This window comes from Dendrobates tinctorius, unplaced genomic scaffold (assembly GCF_039654945.1).
Source record: "Dendrobates tinctorius isolate UK_male_01 unplaced genomic scaffold, ASM3965494v1 ptg000107l, whole genome shotgun sequence".
Classification (NCBI taxonomy): Eukaryota; Metazoa; Chordata; class Amphibia; order Anura; family Dendrobatidae; genus Dendrobates; species Dendrobates tinctorius.
In genome coordinates, this window is record NW_027361775.1 from 15760506 (window position 1) to 15783023 (window position 22518).

At 40.5% G+C, this 22518-nt stretch overlaps 1 protein-coding gene across 4 annotated transcripts in view; it reads right to left on the reverse strand.

Annotated features, from left to right (window-relative positions):
• ARHGEF10 (Rho guanine nucleotide exchange factor 10) overlaps nt 1-22518 on the reverse strand; it is a 291292-nt gene that overhangs the window by 17786 nt on the left and 250988 nt on the right. For all 4 annotated transcript variants that reach the window (XM_073589190.1, XM_073589191.1, XM_073589188.1 and 1 more), the window contains exons 26-27: nt 20123-20265; nt 16450-16624 (exon numbers count right to left, since the gene is read on the reverse strand). In XM_073589190.1, the coding sequence (XP_073445291.1) occupies nt 16450-16624; nt 20123-20265 (318 nt within the window). The remainder of the gene's footprint in view (nt 1-16449; nt 16625-20122; nt 20266-22518) is intronic.

A 22518-nucleotide genomic window follows, 5' to 3' on the forward strand; every position in this document is an offset into this window, starting at 1 on the left:
AATACACAGTATTCAGGTACATAAAACTGCCAGGAACAATGTTTAGCATTTTTCCACAAACCTGTGTGGTGGTGAAGTTAGAAATCACGCACATCCCACCGCTGCCACAGTTGTCAAGGGAACACAACTTCATCGTCGGGCAATTACGCAATTGTATGATGAGTGATGGATGAGGCCGTAGCTGCTTCTATTACTAGATCGGTAATTGTAGAACTCACAGTGAGCGTATGGTATATATACCTCTGATTCCAATACAAGGAATATATGTATATACACCACGGTCATTGCCAGTTCAGCAATATCAAAAATAACTACTAGCTGCCACCACCAATCAATTCAGGAATGCAGGAATGCACCAATCAAACGCCAGGAATGCAGTTTACAGAGCAAGAGGAACAGAGCTATTAAATTCATATATTTAATCCAGAAAGATGGGCAGTGTTTATAAAAAAAATATACAAGCTGACACAAAATGGGAATAAATTATACGATATATATATTTACATAAAATGAAAAGGAATACTGAAAAAAAATACTAAACATGGTCATTGCAATGGCTCACAGTTTAGGGAAGGGAAGCACTTTGATAAAATACACAGAACTTCCACAGCGAACCATGTCTTCCAAGGGCTGACAAAGAGACCCAAACTTTCATTTTTATTATCTCCATGCTATGCCCACATATATCCCCTTGATGACTACACGAGGGGGCCATTTGAGGAATATTCTTAGCCCTTCAGAATTTTATGAGATCCCCAACTTACAGTTAATCTTCGCCTCTGAAGGTCCCAGGCATTAGATATTGACGTAATATTTTTTATTGTCGTTTTACCTTCACAAGAGATCAAACATGAGCTGGTTCACATCATCTATTGGGACTGTTATCAAGTTGGAGGCATTCTAGTGGCCCCACGAGGATGTGAGTGAATGAGTCAAGTCCATCCCTTTGCTACAATGCAGAAAATGTATCTCCCATAATTATCAGATTGATGCAAATCCCAGTATTCCTATCTGAATGCAGGCAAAGGTGGGTCTGACAGATTCTTTCATGAAAGGAAGCTTCTGTCTTGGGGAAGACCGTTCTCCTCTGTGTAAACGAACGTCCTTTTTACCATCTGGCTATCAGAGTAGATCTTCCGGTCTTAATTACCTGTCCACGGCAGAGGGTCTCAGCTTTAAAAGTTGTTTTAATTAGTTTCTATCTTCCTTTCCCAAATGTTCAATGTGAGGCCTACTTCAAAAAGGAGTTATCATAGAATGTTAGAGCTGGAAGGGATCTCCAGGGTCATCATACCCAATGCAGGATTCACTAAATCATCTTGAAGACTTCCATTGAAGGAGAAATCACCACCACTCCTGGCAGCCTGTTCCACTCATTGATCACCCCAACGGTCAAAAAATCGTAGTTACTTACCGATAACGGTATTTCTCTGATTCCTTGACGGCACCACGGAGAGGGATCCACCCTCAGGGACAGGAAACCTACAGATGAAAAAGGCGGTACCTCTCTCCCACATCAGTTGGTTTACAGAGCATTATACAGAACTTTCAGCTGCAACTCAAATGGTTATAAAAAATCCAAAATTAATCAAATTAAGCTTAATACAGGCACCGCGTGGCTAAGTACTAAAGCTAATTAACTCACTCTAATGTGCACATCTGTGTGTGTGAAAGGGAGGGCATGTACGTGTGCCGTCATGGGATCAGAGAAATACCGTTATCGGTAAGTAACTACGATTTTCTCTTTCCCCCATGACGGCACCACGGAGAGAATTACAAAGATTGTACATCTAGGAAGGGACCACCGCCTCCAGAACCCTTTTCCCAAAGGTGAGATCTGAAGAGGAGGTCAAGTCTAGACTGTAATGGCTGAAGAATGTAGAGGGGGAAGATCAAGTGGCAGCTCTACATATCTGGTCTACTGAAGCGCCGGCTTTCTCTGCCCAGGATGACGCCACTGCCCTGGTTGAATGGGCCCTTACGTCCTCCGGGATGGCCGCCCCGCAAGAGGAGTAGGATAGGGTGTTGGCCTCTCTTATCCATCTCGCCAGTGTGGCCTTCGATGCTTTTTGCCCCTTCCGTGGACCCTGAAAGCAGACAAACAGAGCCCTATCCTTCCTAAACTCCCTTGCGGTTATCAAATATTGGACCAGGCACCTTTTTACATCTAAAGTGTGCAGTACCCCTTCTGTTTTATTCTTGGGATTGGGACAGAAGGAGGTCAAGGAGATCTCCTCGGTCCTATGAAACTGTGACGAAACCTTGGGGAGATAGGCTGGGTCGGTTCTGAGAATTACCCTATCCTCCAGTACTTGAGTGAAGGGTGAGTGGGCAGATAAAGCTTGCATATCACTAATGCGACGAGCAGAGGTTAAGGCTACGAGGAGGGAGGTTTTAAGGGACAATGTTTTTAAGGAAGCCTCCTCTATGGGTTTGAAGGGAGATTTGGTTAGTGCGTTTAGTACCAGGTTTAGATCCGGGGGGGGGGGGTGCGTAGAGGGATCGGCCTGGATCTACTTGAGACTCTAATGAATCTCCTAACCCACCGATTTTTGGCTAAGTCATGGTTATACAAAGCTCCCAAAGCCGCCACCTGTACTTTCAAGGTGCTGGTAGCTAACCCCTTTTCCAACCCCTTCTGTAGGAATTCCAGAATTCCGTCTATTGAGATTTCTCCCTTTGGGTCAGAGCCTGATGCTGAAATGAATTTTTTCCATACTTTCCCATATGCCTTAGTGGTTACTGGCTTTCTACTTTGTAGTAGCGCGGATATCAAGTTTGACGAGAAGCCCCTATTGCTATGGTTTGACGAGAAGCCCCTATTGCTTAGGAGTTCCCTTTCAAAAGCCAAGCTGTCATGTGTAAGTTTTTTATGTGGGGGTGATACACTGGTCCCTGGGATAGAAGGTCTGGATTTTCTGGTAGGACCCAGGGGTCCGTAACGGACTTTCTTCTCAGCCAGGAGAACCATATTCTCCGAGGCCAGAAGGGTGCTATCACAATTACCATCACCTTTTACTCCCGTATTTTTCTCAGTACTAAGGGGATGAGAGATATTGGTGGGAAAGTTTAAGCCAGCTGATAATCCCAGGGTATCGTGAAGGCGTCTAGAGCTACTGGGCCCCCTCGGGGATCGATCGAGCAGAAGTTTTCCAGCTTCCAGTTCTAACTGTTCGCAAATAATTCTATTTCTGGCTGGCCCAGAGTTTCACAATCTGGTTGAAGACTAACTGGCTTAGTTCCCAGTCCCCTTGTTTTAGGCGTGTTATGCTTAAAAAGTCAGCTGTTCGGTTTTCCAAATCTTTTATGTGGAGGGCTGTCAGCGATTCTAGATTGTGTTCTGCTAGATGGATTTTGTTACCTCCATCAGTGCTCGAGACCTGGTGCCCCCTTGGTGGTTTAGATATGCTACCACTACTTGGTTGTCTGAGAAGACCCGTGTGTGTTGGGAGCGAAGTGAATCCAGAAAATGAACGAGAGCTAGTTTTACTGCCAGCAACTTTCATGTTTGAGGAAGCTGACTCTTTTCCCTGATGTGGGAGAGAGGTACCGCCTTTTTCATCTGTAGGTTTCCTGGCCCTGAGGGCGGATCCCTCTCTCTCCGTGGTGCCGTCATGGGGGAAAGAGAAAAGTTTTTCTAATATCTAATCTGTATCTTCTCCCTTTCAGCTTCATTCCATGTGCAAACGACAATAAGGATGATCCCTCGACACTGACATCTCTTCTGATATTTGTAGACGCTATTAAGACTCATCTTAGCCTTCTTTCTTGCAAGCTATCAATACAAAAATGGTGGGGGGAACAAGAGGCGCAATAGTGCCCTATCACTAGTGACACTAGAAGTATGAGCGGTATAATACAGTTCCACTCACCTATTCCAGTTGTGTAACCCACAACTGGCTTGAGAGCATATCACAGAATCAGCTGCTGCAGGACCTCCACCAACCACTCGCACGTGGAAAAACCTTCAGAAAGTTGTGGGAAGCAGGGTGTGTTGCAGTCCGCGCTGCCGAGATTCACAAATCACCTGGGATGCAAGATGTTGTAGCAGTGTACTCCTTTATTTCCTCCTACGCGTTTCGGCGCCCTTCCTGGCACCTTCCTCAGGGATATTACATCAGCCATAGGAGCAGGGAATTTATAGCCCCTTACATTAGCAATTATGGGTGTGTTCTGTTTACATGTGATGTCATAATGGTCATCACTGGGGGAGGGGCCAACATTTTTGGCGGAATTTCACATAAATAGCATGATAAAACAAGAAAATGGTCCAAAACACTTGCTAAAATGTACATAAAAATCTTACAAACATAATGATGTAAAAATTTCCATGAAAAGTGCAGCAGAAACATTGCTAAAATATCCAGACTATCACTGCAGAAAAAATGCTTTATAAACCCATTGTCACCCGACTTTCAGGGTAGTAGAACCCATGTATTTGCTGGTTTCAGTGTTTTCTCTTGTGACTAATGTTGAGCGCCACCGTCTCACTGGTATCAGTGCCTGTGGATCGAAGGTTCTATAAACTGCTTTTTCATGACACTATCCTGTTAAATATATGGTCCTATGGTTGTTATAAAAGAATTGTTATGAAAAATTATCAAAGAAATATGTCAAAAATATTATTATTATTGTAACAAACAATCTTCTTTATTTTTGTTTTAGGAGGGGAGCAAAGAGTGGTACTGCTATTAAAATAAACTTCATAAAATATAAACCAGATTATTCCTAAGATCAACTGCTTCTTAAAAGTTTTTATTTTTATTTTATTTTAATTATTTATTGTCAATAAAAAATTATCTAAAAAATTGTATTAAAACTATTAAAAATGGCTTAAAAACTGTGTTTCTCATCTTCCGTGTGTTTATGGTCACTATTTTATATATTGGCTGTGGTGGTATCACCCATAGATCGTGTGTCTGTTGGTACAGCAAACCTAGGTTCTAATACCCAGGAAGATCACAGGTCTCCATACAGGCGCAAACAATATAGCACAAGCAATATAGCATAAAGGACAATGAGGAGAAAATACACGCCATCAGAAAAACCAGAAAGTTCACAAAGCTATTCATTAGATCTTGTGTTGGTATTCATATACTATCTTCAATAACCAGAAAAAAACAAGACAAATTCATATAGCTGTTCATTAGATCTTGTGTTAGTATTCTAAAGCACCAGTAGATGGCACTACATACATTCATACCAAGCAGTGTGGATGCTGTTACTATGACCATTATGACATCACATGTAAACAGAACACACCCATAATTGCTAATGTAAGGGGCTATAAATTCCCTGCTCCTATGGCTGATGTAATATCCCTGAGGAAGGTGCCAGGAAGGGCGCCGAAACGCGTAGGAGGAAATAAAGGAGTACACTGCTACAACATCTTGCATCCCAGGTGATTTGTGAATCTCGGCAGCGCGGACTGCAACACACCCTGCTTCCCACAACTTTCTTCTTGCAAGCTAAACATTCCCAGATCCTTTAACTGTTACTCGTAGGATATACTTTGCAGTTCGCTCACCATCCTGGTAGCTCTTCTCTAAACTTGCAGCTTTTCAATGTCTTTTTTATAACCCTTTTCTGACATATGATGTACTTACCTCATCCAGGTGCCCTGGGCCTGAATGCCCATGGACGGGATAGTACATCATACGTGATAAGCCACACTCACGGGGGAAGCGTGGCTGATAGCGGCCGGGTGTCTGCTGATTATCACAGCTGACACCCGGCACTATGTGCCAGGAATGGTCACGGACGCTCCCGGAACTTTAACCCCAGGTGCACTGCTATCAAACATGATTGCAGCTTTCCGGTGGCATAGGGAAGCATAGCGCTGGGAGGGGGCTCCCTGCGTGCTTCCCTGAGACCCCTGAGATGTGATCGCACTGTTCCGAGGGCCTCCTTCCTGCAGGACCCCGGATCCAAGTTGGCCGTGGGGTCCTTCCGGGTCCAGCAGGGGGGTGGCTTGTCAGTGCCTGCTGAGAGGCAGGCACCAGCAAGACACCTGCACTGCCTGTCAGATCGCTGATCTGACACAGTGCTCTGCAAAGTGTAAGATCAGCGATCTGATGTAATACAGTGATGTCCCAACCTGGGACAAAGTAAAAAAGTTAAAAAAAAAAAAAAAGTGTGAAAATATTAAAAAACCTAACTAAAGAAAAAAAAATATTCCCCAATAAATACATTTATGTTAAAAAAACAAACAATAAAAGTACACACATTTAGTATCGCCGCGTCCATAGCGACCCGCCCTATAAAACTGTCCCACTAGTTAACCCCTTTAGTGAACTCTATAAAAAGGCAAAAAAGCAATGCTTCATCATACCGCCAAATAAAAAGTGGAATAATACGTGATCAGAAAGACAGATATAAATAAACATGGTAACGCTGAAAATGTCATCTTGTCCAGCAAAAAATGAGCTGGCATACAGCGTCATCAGCGAAAAAATAAAAAAGTTGTAGCTCGCAGAATAAAGCGATGCAAAAATAATTATTTTTATATAAAATTGTTTTTATTGTATAAAAGCGCCAAAACATAGAAAAAGATATAAATGAGGTATCGCGCTGTAATTGTACTGACCCGAAGAATAGGACCGCTTTATCAATTTTACCACACATGGAACGGTACAGACGCCCCCCCCCCCAAAAGAAATGTTTTTTGTTCATTTTGCCTACCAAAAATCGTAATAAAAAGCGATGAAAAAAAGTCACGTACCCGGAAACGGTAACAATAAAAATATCAACTCGTCCCACAAAAAATAAGACCTCACATGACTCTGCGCCAAAATATAGAAAAACTATAGCTCTCAAAATGAGGTGATGCAAAAACTATTTTTTGCAATAAAAAGCGCATTTTAGCGTGTGACAGCTGCTAAACATAAAAACCCGCTATAAATAGTAAATCAAACCCCGCTTTATCACCCACTTAGTTAGGGGAAAATAATTAAAAAAATGTATTTCCATTTTCCCATTAGGGTTAGGGTTGGGATTAGGGGTGTGTTGGGGTTAGGGTTAGAATTGGGGGGTTTCCACTGTTTAGGCACATCAGGGGCTCTCCAAACACGACATGGCGTCTGATCTCAATTCCAGCCAATTCTGCATTGAAAAAGTCAAACGGCGCTCCTTCCCTTACAAGCACTGCCATGCGCCGAAACAGTGGTTCCCCCCACATATCAGGTATCAGCTTACTCAGGACAAATTGAACAATAACTTTTGGGGTCCAATTTCTCCTGTTACCCTTGGAAAAATAAAAAAAAATTGGACCCGATATAATTTTTTTGTGAAAAAAAGTTAAATGTTCAATTTTTAATTAGCATTCCAAAAATTCCTGTGAAGCACCTGACGGGTTAATAAACTTCTTGAATGTGGTTTTGAGCACCTTCAAGGGTGCAGTTTTTAAAATGGTATCACTTTTGGGTATTTTCTATCATATCAAAGTGACTTCAAATGTGATGTGGTCCCCCCAATAAAATGGTGTTGTAAAAATGAGAAATCGCTGGTTAATTTTTAACCCTTATAACTTCCTAACAAAAAAAATTTTTGGTTCCAAAATTGTGCTGATATAAAGTAAACATGTGGGAAAGGTTACTTTTTAGGTATTTTGTGTGCCATATCTCTGTGATTTAAGGGCATGAAAATTCAAAGCTGAAAAATTTTCAAAATTTTTGCCAAATTTCCATTTTTTTCACAAATCAACGCAAGTTATATAAAAGAACTTTTACCACTAACATGAAGTACAATATGTCACTAGAAAACAATGTCAGAATCACCAGGATCCGTCGAAGCGTTCCAGAGTTATTACCTCATAAAGGGACAGTGGTCAGAATTGACAATGCCAGTTGGCCCGGTCATTAACGTGCAAACCACCGTTGGGGGTAAAAGGGGTTAAAATATGGTGCCCCTTACCGGACACAGGATTCCAGATGAGGCCTGAGCAAGGAGGAGTAGAGGGGGATAATTACTTCACGTGATTTAGACTATGCTTCTCTAAATACATCCTAGAACTGTGTTTGCCTTTTTTGCGGCTGCATCACACTGTTGACTCATGTGGAATCTTGCATTTCTTCCTGAAATATACCATTCTATTAGTCACTGCCCAGTGTACAAGCTTATCTAGTGCTGTCTGAATCCTGTCTTCTCTAGTTTTAGCTATCCCTCCTAGCTTTGCATCGTTTCCTTATCTAGATCATTTATAAAAATGTTGAACACTGGGGCCATGACAGAGCCTTGTGGTACCCCATTTGAAATACTCTTCCAATTGGATGTGCAACCATCTATTACCACTCTTTGAGAATCATCACTGATTTCCCCTGTGTTAATTGGTTTCTCTGTTCCTGTGTCTAATTAATCCCACTTCAAAAAGGACATCTTCTACAGCTATATGTCGCTTTTCCTCTTCCCATTGTGAGGGGGGCAGTTCTTATGGATTTAAATTTTCCTATATGACACTTTGCTTTTCATTTCATTTCCTTGTTTGTAGGTGTAAAATAAAATGTTTCCACGGTCAGGAAACGCTGTGTGTTTTGCGCTGGGTACAGCCGCAGCATCAGACGCGCAGCGTCCAGATGTTACAGCATAGTGGAGGGGATTTAAGGAAATCCCGTCTCCACTATGGGCACACCTCCCAACTCTTAACCCCTTCACTACATCCGGTGTACATGTACAGCACAAGTGGAAGCTGGCTCATGGGGTGATGCATTACAGCCAGGACCTGCCTCCAACAATCGCGGGCTGAGCTCTGCCAACGATTGTTGACCTAGTAAATGCGGCTGTTATCTCTGGCAGCGGTATTTAACATGCGCCCGGCATGCGTGAATGTCATTCCCTGCACTCAATGGCGCGCCCCTGAAGAGATCGCAGATGAGTTGCTATGACAGCAGTAGGTGTACGGAAGAACTCCGTGCTTCTAATTATCGAGCTCCCTTGAAATGGAGCCTGTTGCATGGCTTCAAAGGAGACAGTGATTTCAGCTATATACAGCAATATTGTGGCATCGCTGTATAAATCCCAAGTGATCAGACGATCGCAACTTCAAGTCCCCGAAAGGACTAAGTAAAAAAAAAAATAGTTTAAAAAATATGAAAAAATAAAACAAAAAGTTCAAATCACCCCATTGAAAATAAAGATTTAAAAAAAAAACAAAACATACTGTATTTGGTCTCACTGAGTTCAGAAAAGTCTGATCTATCAAAATATAAAAATAATTAACCCGATCGGTAATCAAAAAAAAATAAAAAAATTCAAGAACACCAAAATTCCTTTTTTTTCTGGTTGCTGCAATTCCACAAAAAATGCTGCAACAAGCAATCAAAATATCTATTCCAAAATGATATCAATAAAAGTTGTTTCACCCTGCAAATAATAAGCAGTCACACAGCTCCATTGGCTGAAAAATGTACACTATAAGGACAATTTCCAAAAAACAATGTCAGAAATGCGTTTTTGTTTTTTTTTTCCACAATTTCTCCCCTCTTGTACATTTGAATAACGCCATTCATTTTACCACACGGTGTACTGGAAAACGTGAAAAAAATTCCAACTCGTTCTGCAAAAATCAAGCCCTCATATGTCTATGTGGACAGAAAACTAAAAGTGTACTGTATTTTGTGGACTATAACTACGCACTGGACCATAAGATGCAGCCCAAATTTTGGGGAGGAAATTAGAAGAAACATTATAGTCCCAATTTATGGTTGCTTTCTGTGGGGGACAGCTGCGGAGGAGCAGGGTCACAGGAGGCATGGTCGCTGCTTCAGGAGGACTGCGGCAGGAGTGGGGCGATGCTGCATGCCCCAGGCTGGGAGGAGGGGCTGTCTTGGCACTCCAAGGCTGCAGGCACTGGGCTCTGTTAAGAGGTCGGCGCTGAGCAGAGTCCCCCCCTTCCCACTAATTTTCTTGCGGTGAGCTTTGGGAAAATGGCCATCGGAGGCAGCACATTGCGTAGATTGACACCTCGGGACAAGATCTCGTCTCCCGAGATCTCAAAGTCTCGGCACCACACTGGGGAGAGATAAACAGCTTTAAGTGCACATAACTCACTTTCTCCTGGTGCTAGGCATCATGGGACAGTGATGTCAGCAGAGTAGAGTAGCTTGCAAAATCCCCTGGAGGCGAACTCAGCTGAAGTTGGCTCATTTGACTGAGAGCAGAGCCCTATATGGTATTCATGCTGCCTTGACATTGTAAGTGGTCACACCCCTACTGATCAGTCAGACTAAGGGTATGTACACTTTTTTCTTCCAGATCAGCGTTAGAAAGTGCTACATAAATGCTAAAAAGAATGAACTCATACACTGTACTGTAAAAACGACTCAGTCTTTTGAGGGTTTTTTTAACCACTTCAGGTTTCCAAAGAAATGAAGCGGCTAAAGGAAGTGACTGGTCCATTAGAAAAAAAAAAATAAGCTGATGTAGTATTAAAGATTTCACAAAAATTGATAAAGAAAGGATACAGCAAACAACTTTTTCATGGCATATATAAAATATAATTATTTTTAAATCATCCTCTTCCTGGCTTTTTAAGAAAACTGGTGCCTTTCTGGAGGAGGGAGGGAGCGTGCCGCATTAATTTGTATTTATATCTGCACGGAGTACATGGTGGTGGTAGGGGGGACATGGAGAAAATGGGGAGCGGGGGGAACTCTGTAGGGAGAATGGACATGACAGTGTGGTGGTTTTCGTTTGACTGTGTTTGCGGTGACTGTCATATTTCACTAGGGCAGACAATGTGGAGGGAATATTTTATAGGAGCGAATAGTGTGGAAACCATGTACCATAAGTGAGACAGTGTAGAGATAATTTTTTGCATAGGGAGCACAATGTGGGGTAATTATTTATTCACGGGCACAGCATGTGGCTTATTTAGGGCACAGAGTGGGTGGTTATTCTTATTCGAGAACATTATAATGACACTTATTTTTAAGGGCACCGTTTTGGGATGTGCTGGAGAAGATGGAAGTCTGCATAGACGAGATGTGGCCGTGAGAAGTCATCATTGAGTCAGGTACCTAGATCTAAGGTGCATGTACATTGGTCAGTTGCAGCCTTTAAATGACCGCTGAGCTGCTATAAGAAGCCGATCAGCAGTCACTTAATAACCTGTTTAGACAGGATGTGGTCTCACTTTCATGTGCACTGAACAATCGTTAACATGAGAATGATGATCTATAAAAGGAGTCTTTCACCCCCAAAATGCCAATTATTATGCATACACATTTATATATATTTTATATGCAAATGAGTGTGCTGTGCACCATTGGCATGGCCTATGCCTTGGTGCATTGCTACACCAACCTATTTGCATATTAAAGCCATTCCCTTGGTATAATTAACAGAGGTCCTTTGGTAAGAGTTAGTCCTGTCTAAAATAACTTTGCTTTTAAAATAAATAATTTTAGTGATATGTTCTCTTTAATCATGGTACAGTCATATGTTAAAGTTTGGGCACCCCTATTAATGTTAACCTTTTTTCTTTATAACAATTTTGGTTTTTCAACAGCTATTTCAGTTTCATATATCTAATAACTGATGGACTCAGTTATATTTCTGGATTCAAATGAGGTTTATTGTACTAACAGAAAATGTGCAATCTGCATTTAAACAAAATTTGACCGGTGCAAAAGTATGGGCACCCTTATCATTTTCTTGATTTGAACACTCCTAACTACTTTTTACTGACTTCCTGTAGCACTAAATTGGTTTTGTAACCTCATTGAGCTTTGAACTTCATAGCCAGGTGTATCAAATCATGAGAAAAGGTATTTAAGGTGGCCACTTGCAAGTAGTTCTCCTATTTGATTCTCCTATGAAGAGTGGCATCATGGGCTCCTCAAAACAACTCTCAAATGATCTGAAAACAAAGATTATTCAACATAGCTTTTCAGGGGAAGGATACAAAAAGTTGTCTCAGAGATTTAACCAGTCAGTTTCCACTGTGAGGAACATAGTAAGGAAATGGAAGAACACAGGTACAGTTCTTGTTAAGCCCAGAAGTGGCAGGCCAAGAAAAATATCAGAAAGGCAGAGAAGAAGAATGGTGAGAACAGTCAAGGACAATCCACAGACCACCTCCAAAGACCTGCAGCATCTTCTTGCTGCAGATGGTGTCACTGTGCATCGGTCAACCATACAGCGCACTTTGCACAAGGAGAAGCTGTATGGGAGAGTGATGCGAAAGAAGCCGTTTCTGCAAGCACGCCACAAACAGAGTCGCCTGAGATATGCAAAAGCACATTTGGACAAGCCAGTTACATTTTCGAAGGAGGTCCTGTGGACTGATGAAACAAAGATTGAGTTGTTTGGTCATACAAAAAGGCGTTATGCATGGAGGCTAAAAAACACAGCATTCCAAGAAAAACACTTGCTACCCACAGTAAAATTTGGTGGAAGTTCCATCATGCTTTGGGGCTGTGTGGCCAATGCCTGCACCGGGAATCTTGTTAAAGTTGAGAGTCGCATGGATTCAACTCAGTATCAGCAGATTCTTGACAATAATGTGCAAGAATCAGTGACGAAGTTGAAGTTACGCAGGGGATGGATATTTCAGCAAGACAATGATCCAAAACACTGCTCCAAATCTACTCAGGCATTCATGCAGAGGAACAATTACATTGTCCTGGAATGGCCATCCCAGTCCCCAGACCTGAATATCATTGAACATCTGTGGGATGATTTGAAGCGGGCTGTCCATGCTCGGCGACCATCAAACTTAACTGAACTGGAATTGTTTTGAAAATAGGAATGGTCACAAATACCTTCATCCAGGATCCAGGAACTCATTAATAGCTAAAGGAAGCGACTAGAGGCTGTTATATTTGCAAAAGGAGGATCTATGAAATATTAATGTCACTTTTATGTTGAGGTGCCCATACTTTTGCACCAGTCAAATTTTGTTAAAATGCAGATTGCAAATTTTCTGTTAGTACAATAAACCTCATTTGAATCCAGAAATATAACTGAGTCCATCAGTTATTAGATATATGAAACTGAAATAGCTGTTGCAAAAACCAAAATTGTTATAAAGAAAAAAGGTTAACATTAATAGGGGTGCTTTAACATATGACTATATCAAAATGATTTTGCCATTTCATATTTTTTTTTTATTTGATAGGTTAAAAAAGAGAACGCATTTCGGATACAGTGTATATCCTTCATCAGGTATCATAAAAACACAGTACAAATCCTAATAGTATAAAATTCAGTTACACTTATATACAGCAGCAACCTTTTATCCCAGTCTCAGAAACTTGATTTAGGGTGTGGACCAAGTTCAGGAACACCCCCACTGATTGATCCAACCTTGACATGAAATATCATCTTTGGATGCGAGTCCTGGGAAGCGCTGCCATTCATGGGCTGGATGTGCCTTTCTTGATTTACTCATCAAGTGTTAGCCTGAATCTGGCTCTTTCACTTGGATCCATCCGAGGCAAGCTGCAAGCCCTGTCTATTGAGAAGTATCCCAGAAGGAAGGATTTTTGAGGATACACAATCTAAAGCCATATTAGTCTATCAGGTGAGTGCATAAAATTGTGCACCCTTTAAAGACCACAATATTGAGTTTACGCACTTAGGCCGCTGCGATTTGTCTGTTCTTCTCTCCCAAACAGGGTTTTTTTTTGCAAGATGATTTTGGGACATGACTTAAATGCACTTTACCACATCCACAGTTATCCAATTGTTTTTTGTCATAATTAAAGGGTTTGAACTGCTTTATTTAACTTTGCCTTCCACTGGTCATTATAATCCTGCTCAATAAAGTGCACAGCTAAATATCTGTTCTTGGTGTCAATTTGGATGCAATTGTCACTTCCAATTAAGATGATCCAAGCTATCCACAGGGAAAAAAAACTCCCGATTGTGCGAAGTAGGGCAACATCTCTTACAACAGCCGTTCTAATACCGTAGATTTATCCCTCATGAGTCATGACTAATCCTTATACTGTACACATGCACTTAATCTATAATACATGGCATCATTGAGACATGTGCAGTGCTACCTAAGAGAGTCCATGCAGTGACTACTACACTTTTTAATTTGGTCTGTACTCCTTAATTTTTGAGTTTCTGTGTAGTTATGTAGAGGAGTCAATCATTATAGTCTGGCCTCTTTGGGTTTCTAAATTCTCAAAATGGGTCTTGTAGAGGTCACGACGTTCTGACACTGGAACCCATGAGTCAATCACAGGTGACTGCAGGGATCTACTATGGCCAGTGAATGGCAGTGATGTGTCACAACTCCCTGGATCAGGAAAAGCAGAATGGAAGGGGACTGGATGGTGTCAAATGAGCGTGGCAGGGGATCACAGAGGTCATTGCTTCCATTATTTTAACCATTTCTAAGCCCTCTAAAAATGATGTAGCAGACATTCCTGTTACACACATGGGACAACTGAAGTGTACATAAGATCTTTAAATACAAAAATATTGGAAAATTCCTGTAACAATAAGCTCAAAGATTCCAAAAATTTCCAACCTATAATGCAAATGCTTAATTACAGTACTGATGGAACATACGGTACGTATTTGGGAATTGGATTCCTTACACATTTTTTGACTTTATGTCTAACTGCTTTTACATTTTGCATATATGTATACATATGTATATATTGCACAGGGGTAACATATATTTTTCTTTGTCCTAGTTTATAACCTGTAAATATTTTTCTTCGTCTTCAAAGACAGGTAGTTAGAACATTTTGTGAGAAATGCAGCATTCAGCGATAACCCTTCACCCACTCATAAACATGCACCATTGCTTATCATGTCGTTCTATGGGTGGAAAACATATTACAGTGATATTTCCTACTTCCTCCAAATTTCCACTGAGACATTGTAATGTTCCTGCTGTTTGGACTATAGCAACAAGTTTTATTCCATTGAAAAGAAATTATTGAAATATTTTCAAAAGAGATAAGAAAACAGCACATTTTATCTAGACTGCATAAACATTACTTGTCAGGCGTACATACACATGGTTTAGTTGTTGAAAGACAGTTTTCTAAAAGAGAGGGGAACATTGTACTGTAATGGAAGATTTACGGAAATATGTCCTCATTTCCCTTTAAATGACAATAATAAAAGAGCATTTATTTGCAGTGGGCTGCTGAGTAATCGTCCTTCTGACGCACAACAGTCTTAATCCATACGTATGTAGTACAAAGATACTAAAGGGGTTGTCCAATATTGGAAAATATCTTATCAGTGGTCAATATATATATATATATATATATATATATATATATATATATATATATATATATATATATATATATATATATATACATACATACATAAACACACACACACACACACTTCCAGGATTGGCACCCCTTCTCTCATATCAGCTGTGTCCTCCATCGGTCTGCTGAAACATATCATCTTTGGGTTCCCTCACACCTGTGTATAAATAATAGGTCCCATTCTCATAGTGGGACGATTTTCTCCCACTTGTCATCCGTGTGCTATCCGTATACAATTTGTTTTTTCATTCAGCAGCTACTAATCACTTACAGGACAGTTTACAGTTTCCTATGTTACAGAAATGTACCATATCCGTAAAAATTGATGCCATACTGATAGTCCACATGGCATGCATTTTTTTTTCTCACACCATTCAGATTTTGGAGTAAAATTGCAGAATGCTGTGATTTTTTTTCATGCCGAATAAAGCGGAGATAAAAATACGCAGACCTGCACTGCCTCATTAAATAAGATTGGTCCGAGTGCAATCTGATTTTTTTTTTATCTGATTGCACTCGTCCAATTTATACATTAGTTCTTACGAGAATGCTGTAGCCAATAAGCGGCCTCTGATTAGATGCAATGTTCACATTTTAATACGAGCGTAATTTAGTGGCCTCTGATTGGCTGCATTGGTCACGCGACATTGTTTATGTCAGGAGGCTAACACAGAACACAAGGCCGCGAATGAAGGAGCGTTGCCATCTGGAAGGCAAGTACAGATTTTTCTTTTTTATTTACGTAACACTCACAGGCCATTAATAAACGGTTTTCCAATAATGTTGCAACATCAAGAAGATATCACGCTACACAAAAAAATAATAATCAAGGGTTATAGTCAAAAAGTGGTTGTCATGCTGGAGAAATCTGTCCACATTATTAGAGAATGTAAACTCCAAATTGCTTTGCTGAATGACTTCTAGATCTTGCAAATCTGCGGATAGTAGTGTGCAAATTATGGCTGAGATAATTAAATTATCAACATCGGTTTGTCATGTTTTTTTTTGCACAACCACTTGAACTATAGTTGTGTCCGAGACGTTGATATTGCTCTAATAAGGTAATGCATGCCTATTACACAAAAGTAGACAATTAAACAGGCACACTGACAGTTTTGCTGTAAAGAACTCCCACAGAATATTGGTATGATTTTATACAAATTGTCTAGTATATTGTAGAGTAGAATGCAATAAATCTACCTACCTGACAACATGTTGTGAACTGGAGTTGCTATATTGATATCTTGAAGATGTTGAAAGGTCTCGGTATGGAACAGACGTAAAGTTGAGCCAGACGTAAAGGCAATCCAGATGCCAACCCCCGCAACTGCCATATGTGAAATCACCATGCCCTCTTCTTGGTGAGCCTCAAACTGGTGCTGAAAATTCGGCCACAAAAACAAGGACAATTTAGTATTTCATGACCGTAGAGCAAAAAAGAAAGAAAAGCTATGTATCACATCAACTGACCAACAAACTCCTGAGTGTGAAAACTCCTTAGAGAAAATAATTTAATCTAACTGAAAAAAAAATAATTTATTGCCATAATGAAAATGTCCTCATGAGCCGTTGTTCTGGACTGACCCGCTTTAAATTCTGTATACCAATATAAATGCCCAATTTTGATAAAACACTTGTAAAGACAGACAAAACATATGTGGGAAACATAACATATTATTTAAAGGGAACCTGTCTGTTGATTCAAGCTGTCGGAACCACATGCCGCATGAAGCACAGTCCAGCTCACTTGCTACCAACATCTATGTTTACTCTGAAATGCTGTAGCATAACAAAGAAAAACAGATAAAAGCTTGGTATGGGAAAAGGTGTTGAGTCCAAGAGGCAAGTCACTATTGTGTTTTCACAGCCCACTCAGGCCTCCACCTGTGTATAGGAGAAACCTGTTTTCTGAGCTCTCACAGGTGGTCATACGATCTTAGGCCTGTTTCACACATCCGTTTGTGTCCATCAGTCCAAATCCGCCGTTTTGCAAAAAAAAAAAAAAAAAAACGGATCCGCCATTTTTCTTGGCGGATCCATTTTTTTTCCCATTGAGTTGCATTACCGGCGGATCTTGACGGATGGCCATCCGTTGGATCCGTTTTTTGCGGATCCGCCAAAATTTTGACGTCCGCCGACATGCCCGAGCGGACCATGCAACATTTTTACGGGCGGCCGGATCTGCATTTCTCACTGCACATGCCCGAAAGACTTCGCTCAGCTGCAAATTTAACCCTAAACTCTGTTCTGGCGGCAGAAAAATTCTCTCATTCTCTCTCTCCTTCCCCAGGCAGCAGTTCCTTTAAAATTCTTCCTTTGATGGATCCGTTAAAATAACGGTCCGTTGCCAAACGTTGTGGTCAGTACAGGAACGGATCCGTTATCCGCCATTTTAGTGGATTTTGACTGACCAAAAAAACTAATGTGTGAAACAGGCTCCTTACTTTGTGTTACATTAATTTTGTTCAAAGTACAGAGATTTTCTTTTTTATGCTTTGAACAGAACGTAGCCTGTCAATCCAGCACAGTCAGTGACTGACTAGTAATGTACACAGGGATGGAGATCTGAAGCCACAAAAGCTGGATCCACAGAAACAGTAACTTATAAGTATGGCCAGAAGGGATAGTGCTGGGCTTCCAGTGTGCTACCATAGATTACATTACAATAATTGTAACAATAATAAGACTCATTGATCCCGTACAGTACACGGGACCTGTGTCAGCAACTGTAACATTGTAGACTGTAAGAGAGTCTCTGTATAGCAAATACTAGGTGAAGTGGAGGAAATGTTAGGGAGGAGAAACTGTGTCCAGCGATTTATCCATATTGAGACTGTAAAGGAGTCTCTAGATGGTGCTTTGAGGATGGATGCGAGTGAGCTGGCGTGGATACAGCTCTGCTTCGTAGGTAATGTAAGCTTGAAGCACAAACAAAGCAAATAGGAAATTCAGGATGTAAATAATAACAAACCAGAAAAATGGCTGTAAGCGGATTAATGGGAGCTAAAGATGAAGATAAAAGTAACATGAGGATTAGGGAGTCATTAAAACAATATCCAGACTGTTTATTTTCTTTGGAGTACAGAAAACCCCTTTAAAAATACAGGTTTAAAATGAGGGAGAGAGTCTGTGATTCATACTGCCCATGGATTCATGGGCCAGGTTCCATTTAAATGTAACTTTTGCAGCTATATCCTACTAAACAGAATTAAGGACCAATACAAGAGTTGTTACGGTACATGTTTCGAATGGAGCCATAGTAACAGAAGACCGACTACGTCTAATTTCTGTTCTGTATCGGCACTTGTCATGGCTCAAGTGACAGACAGTGGTACAGCAAGGCAATTAGTGGCAATCCGCTTGCTGATACTACGGCTAGGCTGCAACCTTGTCTATTGCCCCAGAACAAATAGATATCTTTAGGAAGATTTTTATCCATTCAGCTAAAAATAAATAGCCCTTAAACTGAAATTATGGAATTAAAACTTTATCCTGACACTCAGCTGTACCATATTCAGAAAAAGAATAAGAAAACAATACAGCCACGTAAAACATCTGCCAAAAGATCTCCAAAACAATTAGTAATTAGGCAATGTGCCCACAGTAGCATCTTAAACCTGACAGAAAACCGGACTTCTTCCCAGAAATGCTCGTTTTTTCCAGCGCTTTTTTTGAGCAAAAAACGTGCATTTTTGATTTGTTTTTTATTCCGCGAGTCTTCTAGACCATAGGAAATGGCTAAAAACGTGGACTAAGCGGCAAAATTAATGAACATGCTGTATTTTTAGCCGCTAAGCGTTTCCTGAGCGGTAAAAAACGCATCCATTGGCACAAAAAGGTCAAAAAGCATTACAATGAATGGGAAGCTTATTTTAAGCGTTTCTGAAGCGGTTTGACCCCTAAAAAACGCATTAAAAACGTTACTGTGGGTACACAGCCTTAATCATATATTAATTTGATTAATCTTATGTCCTGATACTACATCACCTTTGTCCAACTTGTACTCAGTATTATCTATATTTTACAGACACCACAATTTCACCTTATTAATATACTTCAAGAAACCATATACTTCTCAAACTGATTCATATTTTACAAAGGGAAATAAGGAAAAAAAACTAAAGTTTTACATTGCATTTACTCATTAGGGATTGTAGATGTTTGGCATTTACTGTACAACTCCTGTTTATTCAATTGTGAACCCCAATTTAAAAAAAAACACACAACAGATACTTGCCTCACACAGTGGAGCCGCTCCTGCTGTGTGGACGCTGCTATTCCTGGTGGGTGACTTGACATTGTTGTGCATTGTTGTGCACATGCTCGCTGCAGCCAATTAGTGGCCGCCGTTTGGCTGCAGCTGATCAATATTCCCTTATGGTGGATGTCTTTGCTGACAAAAGTAAAAACTGCAGCCAATCAGTGGCCACCGATTGGCTGCAGTGGATACGTGACACCTCAAAGTCACATCAACTGCTGGGAATAGTGGCGCCAACATCCCAAGAGCAGCGGTGCTGAGGGGGGTAAGCATCCATTGGTTTTACCTTAATCGGAATCCAGATTTGATTTCAATTGGTTTAAGTGTATAGGGCCCACATTTTTCTCTAAAAGGGTTTTTCAACCCCTACGCTGCCTTGATTTTCAACCCCTAGCAGATTACCAGCTGTTGCAGTAAAGTCAATGAATTTTACCTTTACAATACGAGCTTCTAGGCCATATCTTACACAATATGCAAGAGGTCAGAATTTTCATTTTGGCTTAATAAATTCATTTTGTGGATGTATTAAACCACAAAATTATACTTTAAGAAAAGAAAAAAGGTCAAGCATGTACCGTAACCATATTGCAAACTTTAAGTTAAACACAACTACAGTTACCTCTATGTTGTAACTTTCTTTGCCAATGATGAATATCTGTCCTCCAGAAGCAGCCCAAATAGTTCCCTCCATCACTAACAAACTACGAACAGGTAAAACACCTAATTTTATCAGCTTTGGAGACTCTGTGTTCCAGGATCCATCTATATAATAAAACGAGTCAGGTTAATTGAATACATAGCTTTGTACAACTATATACACAACTTGACATAGCAATCTGACAGCTGCCATTTCCAATCAATGTCAGCAGCATTGGCACTAGAACGCATTTCAGTATCTAGCACAGGCAACAGTTTTCAAACATAATTGTGCGCATGCAATTAGTAACCGCATGACCTAGAACAGGCCTTGACAACATACGACCCATGGGTGACATGCGGCACGACAGGGCGACTTTACTTTTTCCTATATTAACCCCTTTACTCCCAAGGGTGGTTTGCACGTTCATGACCGGGCCAATTTTCACAATTCTGACCACTGTACCTTTATGAGGTCATAACTCTGAAACTCTTCCATGGATCCCACTGATTCTGACACTGTTTTCTCGTGACATATTGTACTTCATGTTAGTGGTAAAATTTCATTCAAATAACTTGCGTTTATTTGTGGAAATAAATGGAAATTTGGCGAAAATTTTGAACATTTCGCAATTTTCCAACTTTGAATTTTTATGCTCTTAAATCACAGAGATACGGCACACAAAAAACTTAAGTAACATTTCACATATGTTTACTTTACATCAGCACAATTTTGGAACCAAAATTTTTTTTTGTTAGGAAGTTATAAGGGTTAAAAGTTGACCAGCGATTTTTCATTTTTGCAACACCATTTTATTTTTACAGACCACATCACATTTGAAGTCACTTTTAGGGGTCTATATGATAATACCCAAAAGTGACACCATTCTAAAAGCTGCACCCCTCAAGGTGCTCAAAACCACATTCAAGAAGTTTACTAACCCTTCAGGTCCTTCACAGGAATTTTTTGAATGTTAAAAAAAAAAAAATTAACATTTAACTTTTTTCACAAAAAAATTACTCCGGTCCAATTTTTTTTATTTTACCAAGGGTAACAAGAGAAATTGGACTGCAAAAGTTATTGTGCAATTTGTCCTGAGTACGCTGATACCTGATATGTGGGGGGAAACCACTCTTGCGGCGCATGGCAGGACTCAGAAGGGAAGGAGCGCCGTTTGACTTTTTCAATGCAAAACTTCAAAAGAAGTTTATAACACCCGGGCGTGAAAATAAAAAAATCATATTTTTTCCACAAACATGATCTTTTAGTCCCCAATTTTTTTATTTTCCCGAGGGTAACAGGAGAAAATGGACCCCAAAAGTGGCTGTCCAATTTGTCCTGAGTACGCTGATACCCCATATGTGGGAGAAAACTACTGTATGGGCACACGTCGGGGCTCGGAAGGGAAGTAGTGACGTTTTGGAATGCAGACTTTGATGGAATGGTCTGCGGGTGTCATGTCGCGTTTGGAGAGCCTCTGATGTGCCTAAACTGTTGAAACTCCCCAAAAGTGACCCCATTTTGGAAACTACACACTCCATGGAACTTATCTAGATGTGTGGTGAGCACTTTGAACCCCCAAGTGCTTCATAGAAGTTTATAATGCCCGGGGCGTGAAAATAAAAAAAAAAAAATCATTTTTTTCTACAAAAATGATATTTTTGACCCCAATTTTTTATTTTCCTAAGGGTAACAGGAGAAATTGGACCCCAAAAGTTGTTTTGCAATTTGTCCTGAGTAGGCTGATACCCCATAAGTGGGGGTAAAACAGTGTTTGTGCGCATGGCAGAACTTGGAAGGGAAGGAGCACCATTTGACTTTATCAACGCAGAATTGGCTGGAATTGAGATCAGACGCCATGTTGCGTTTGGAGAGCACCTGATGTGCCCACACAGTGGAAACCCCCTAATTCTAACTCCAACCCTAACCCTAGTGGGAAAATGGAAATAAATACATTTTTTAAATTTTATTATTTTTCCCTAACTAAGGGGGTGATAACGGGGGGTTTGATTTACTATTTATGGCGGGTTTTTATGTTTGGCAGCTGTCATACGCTAAAACACGCTTTTTATTGTAAAAATAGTTTTTGCATCACCACATTTTGAGAGCTATAATTTTTCCATATTTTGACCCACCGAGTCATGTGAGGTCTTATTTTTTGCAGGACGAGTTGACGTTTTTATTGGTACCATTTTTGGGCATGTGACATTTTTTGATCGCTTTTTATTCTGATTTTTGGGACGCAGAATGAACAAAAACCAGCGCTTCGTGAATGTTTTTGGGGGGTGCGTTTACACAGTTCTGCGTGTGGTGAAATTGATAAAGCAGTTTTATTCTTCAGGTCAGTATGATTACAGTGATACCTCACTTATGTCTTT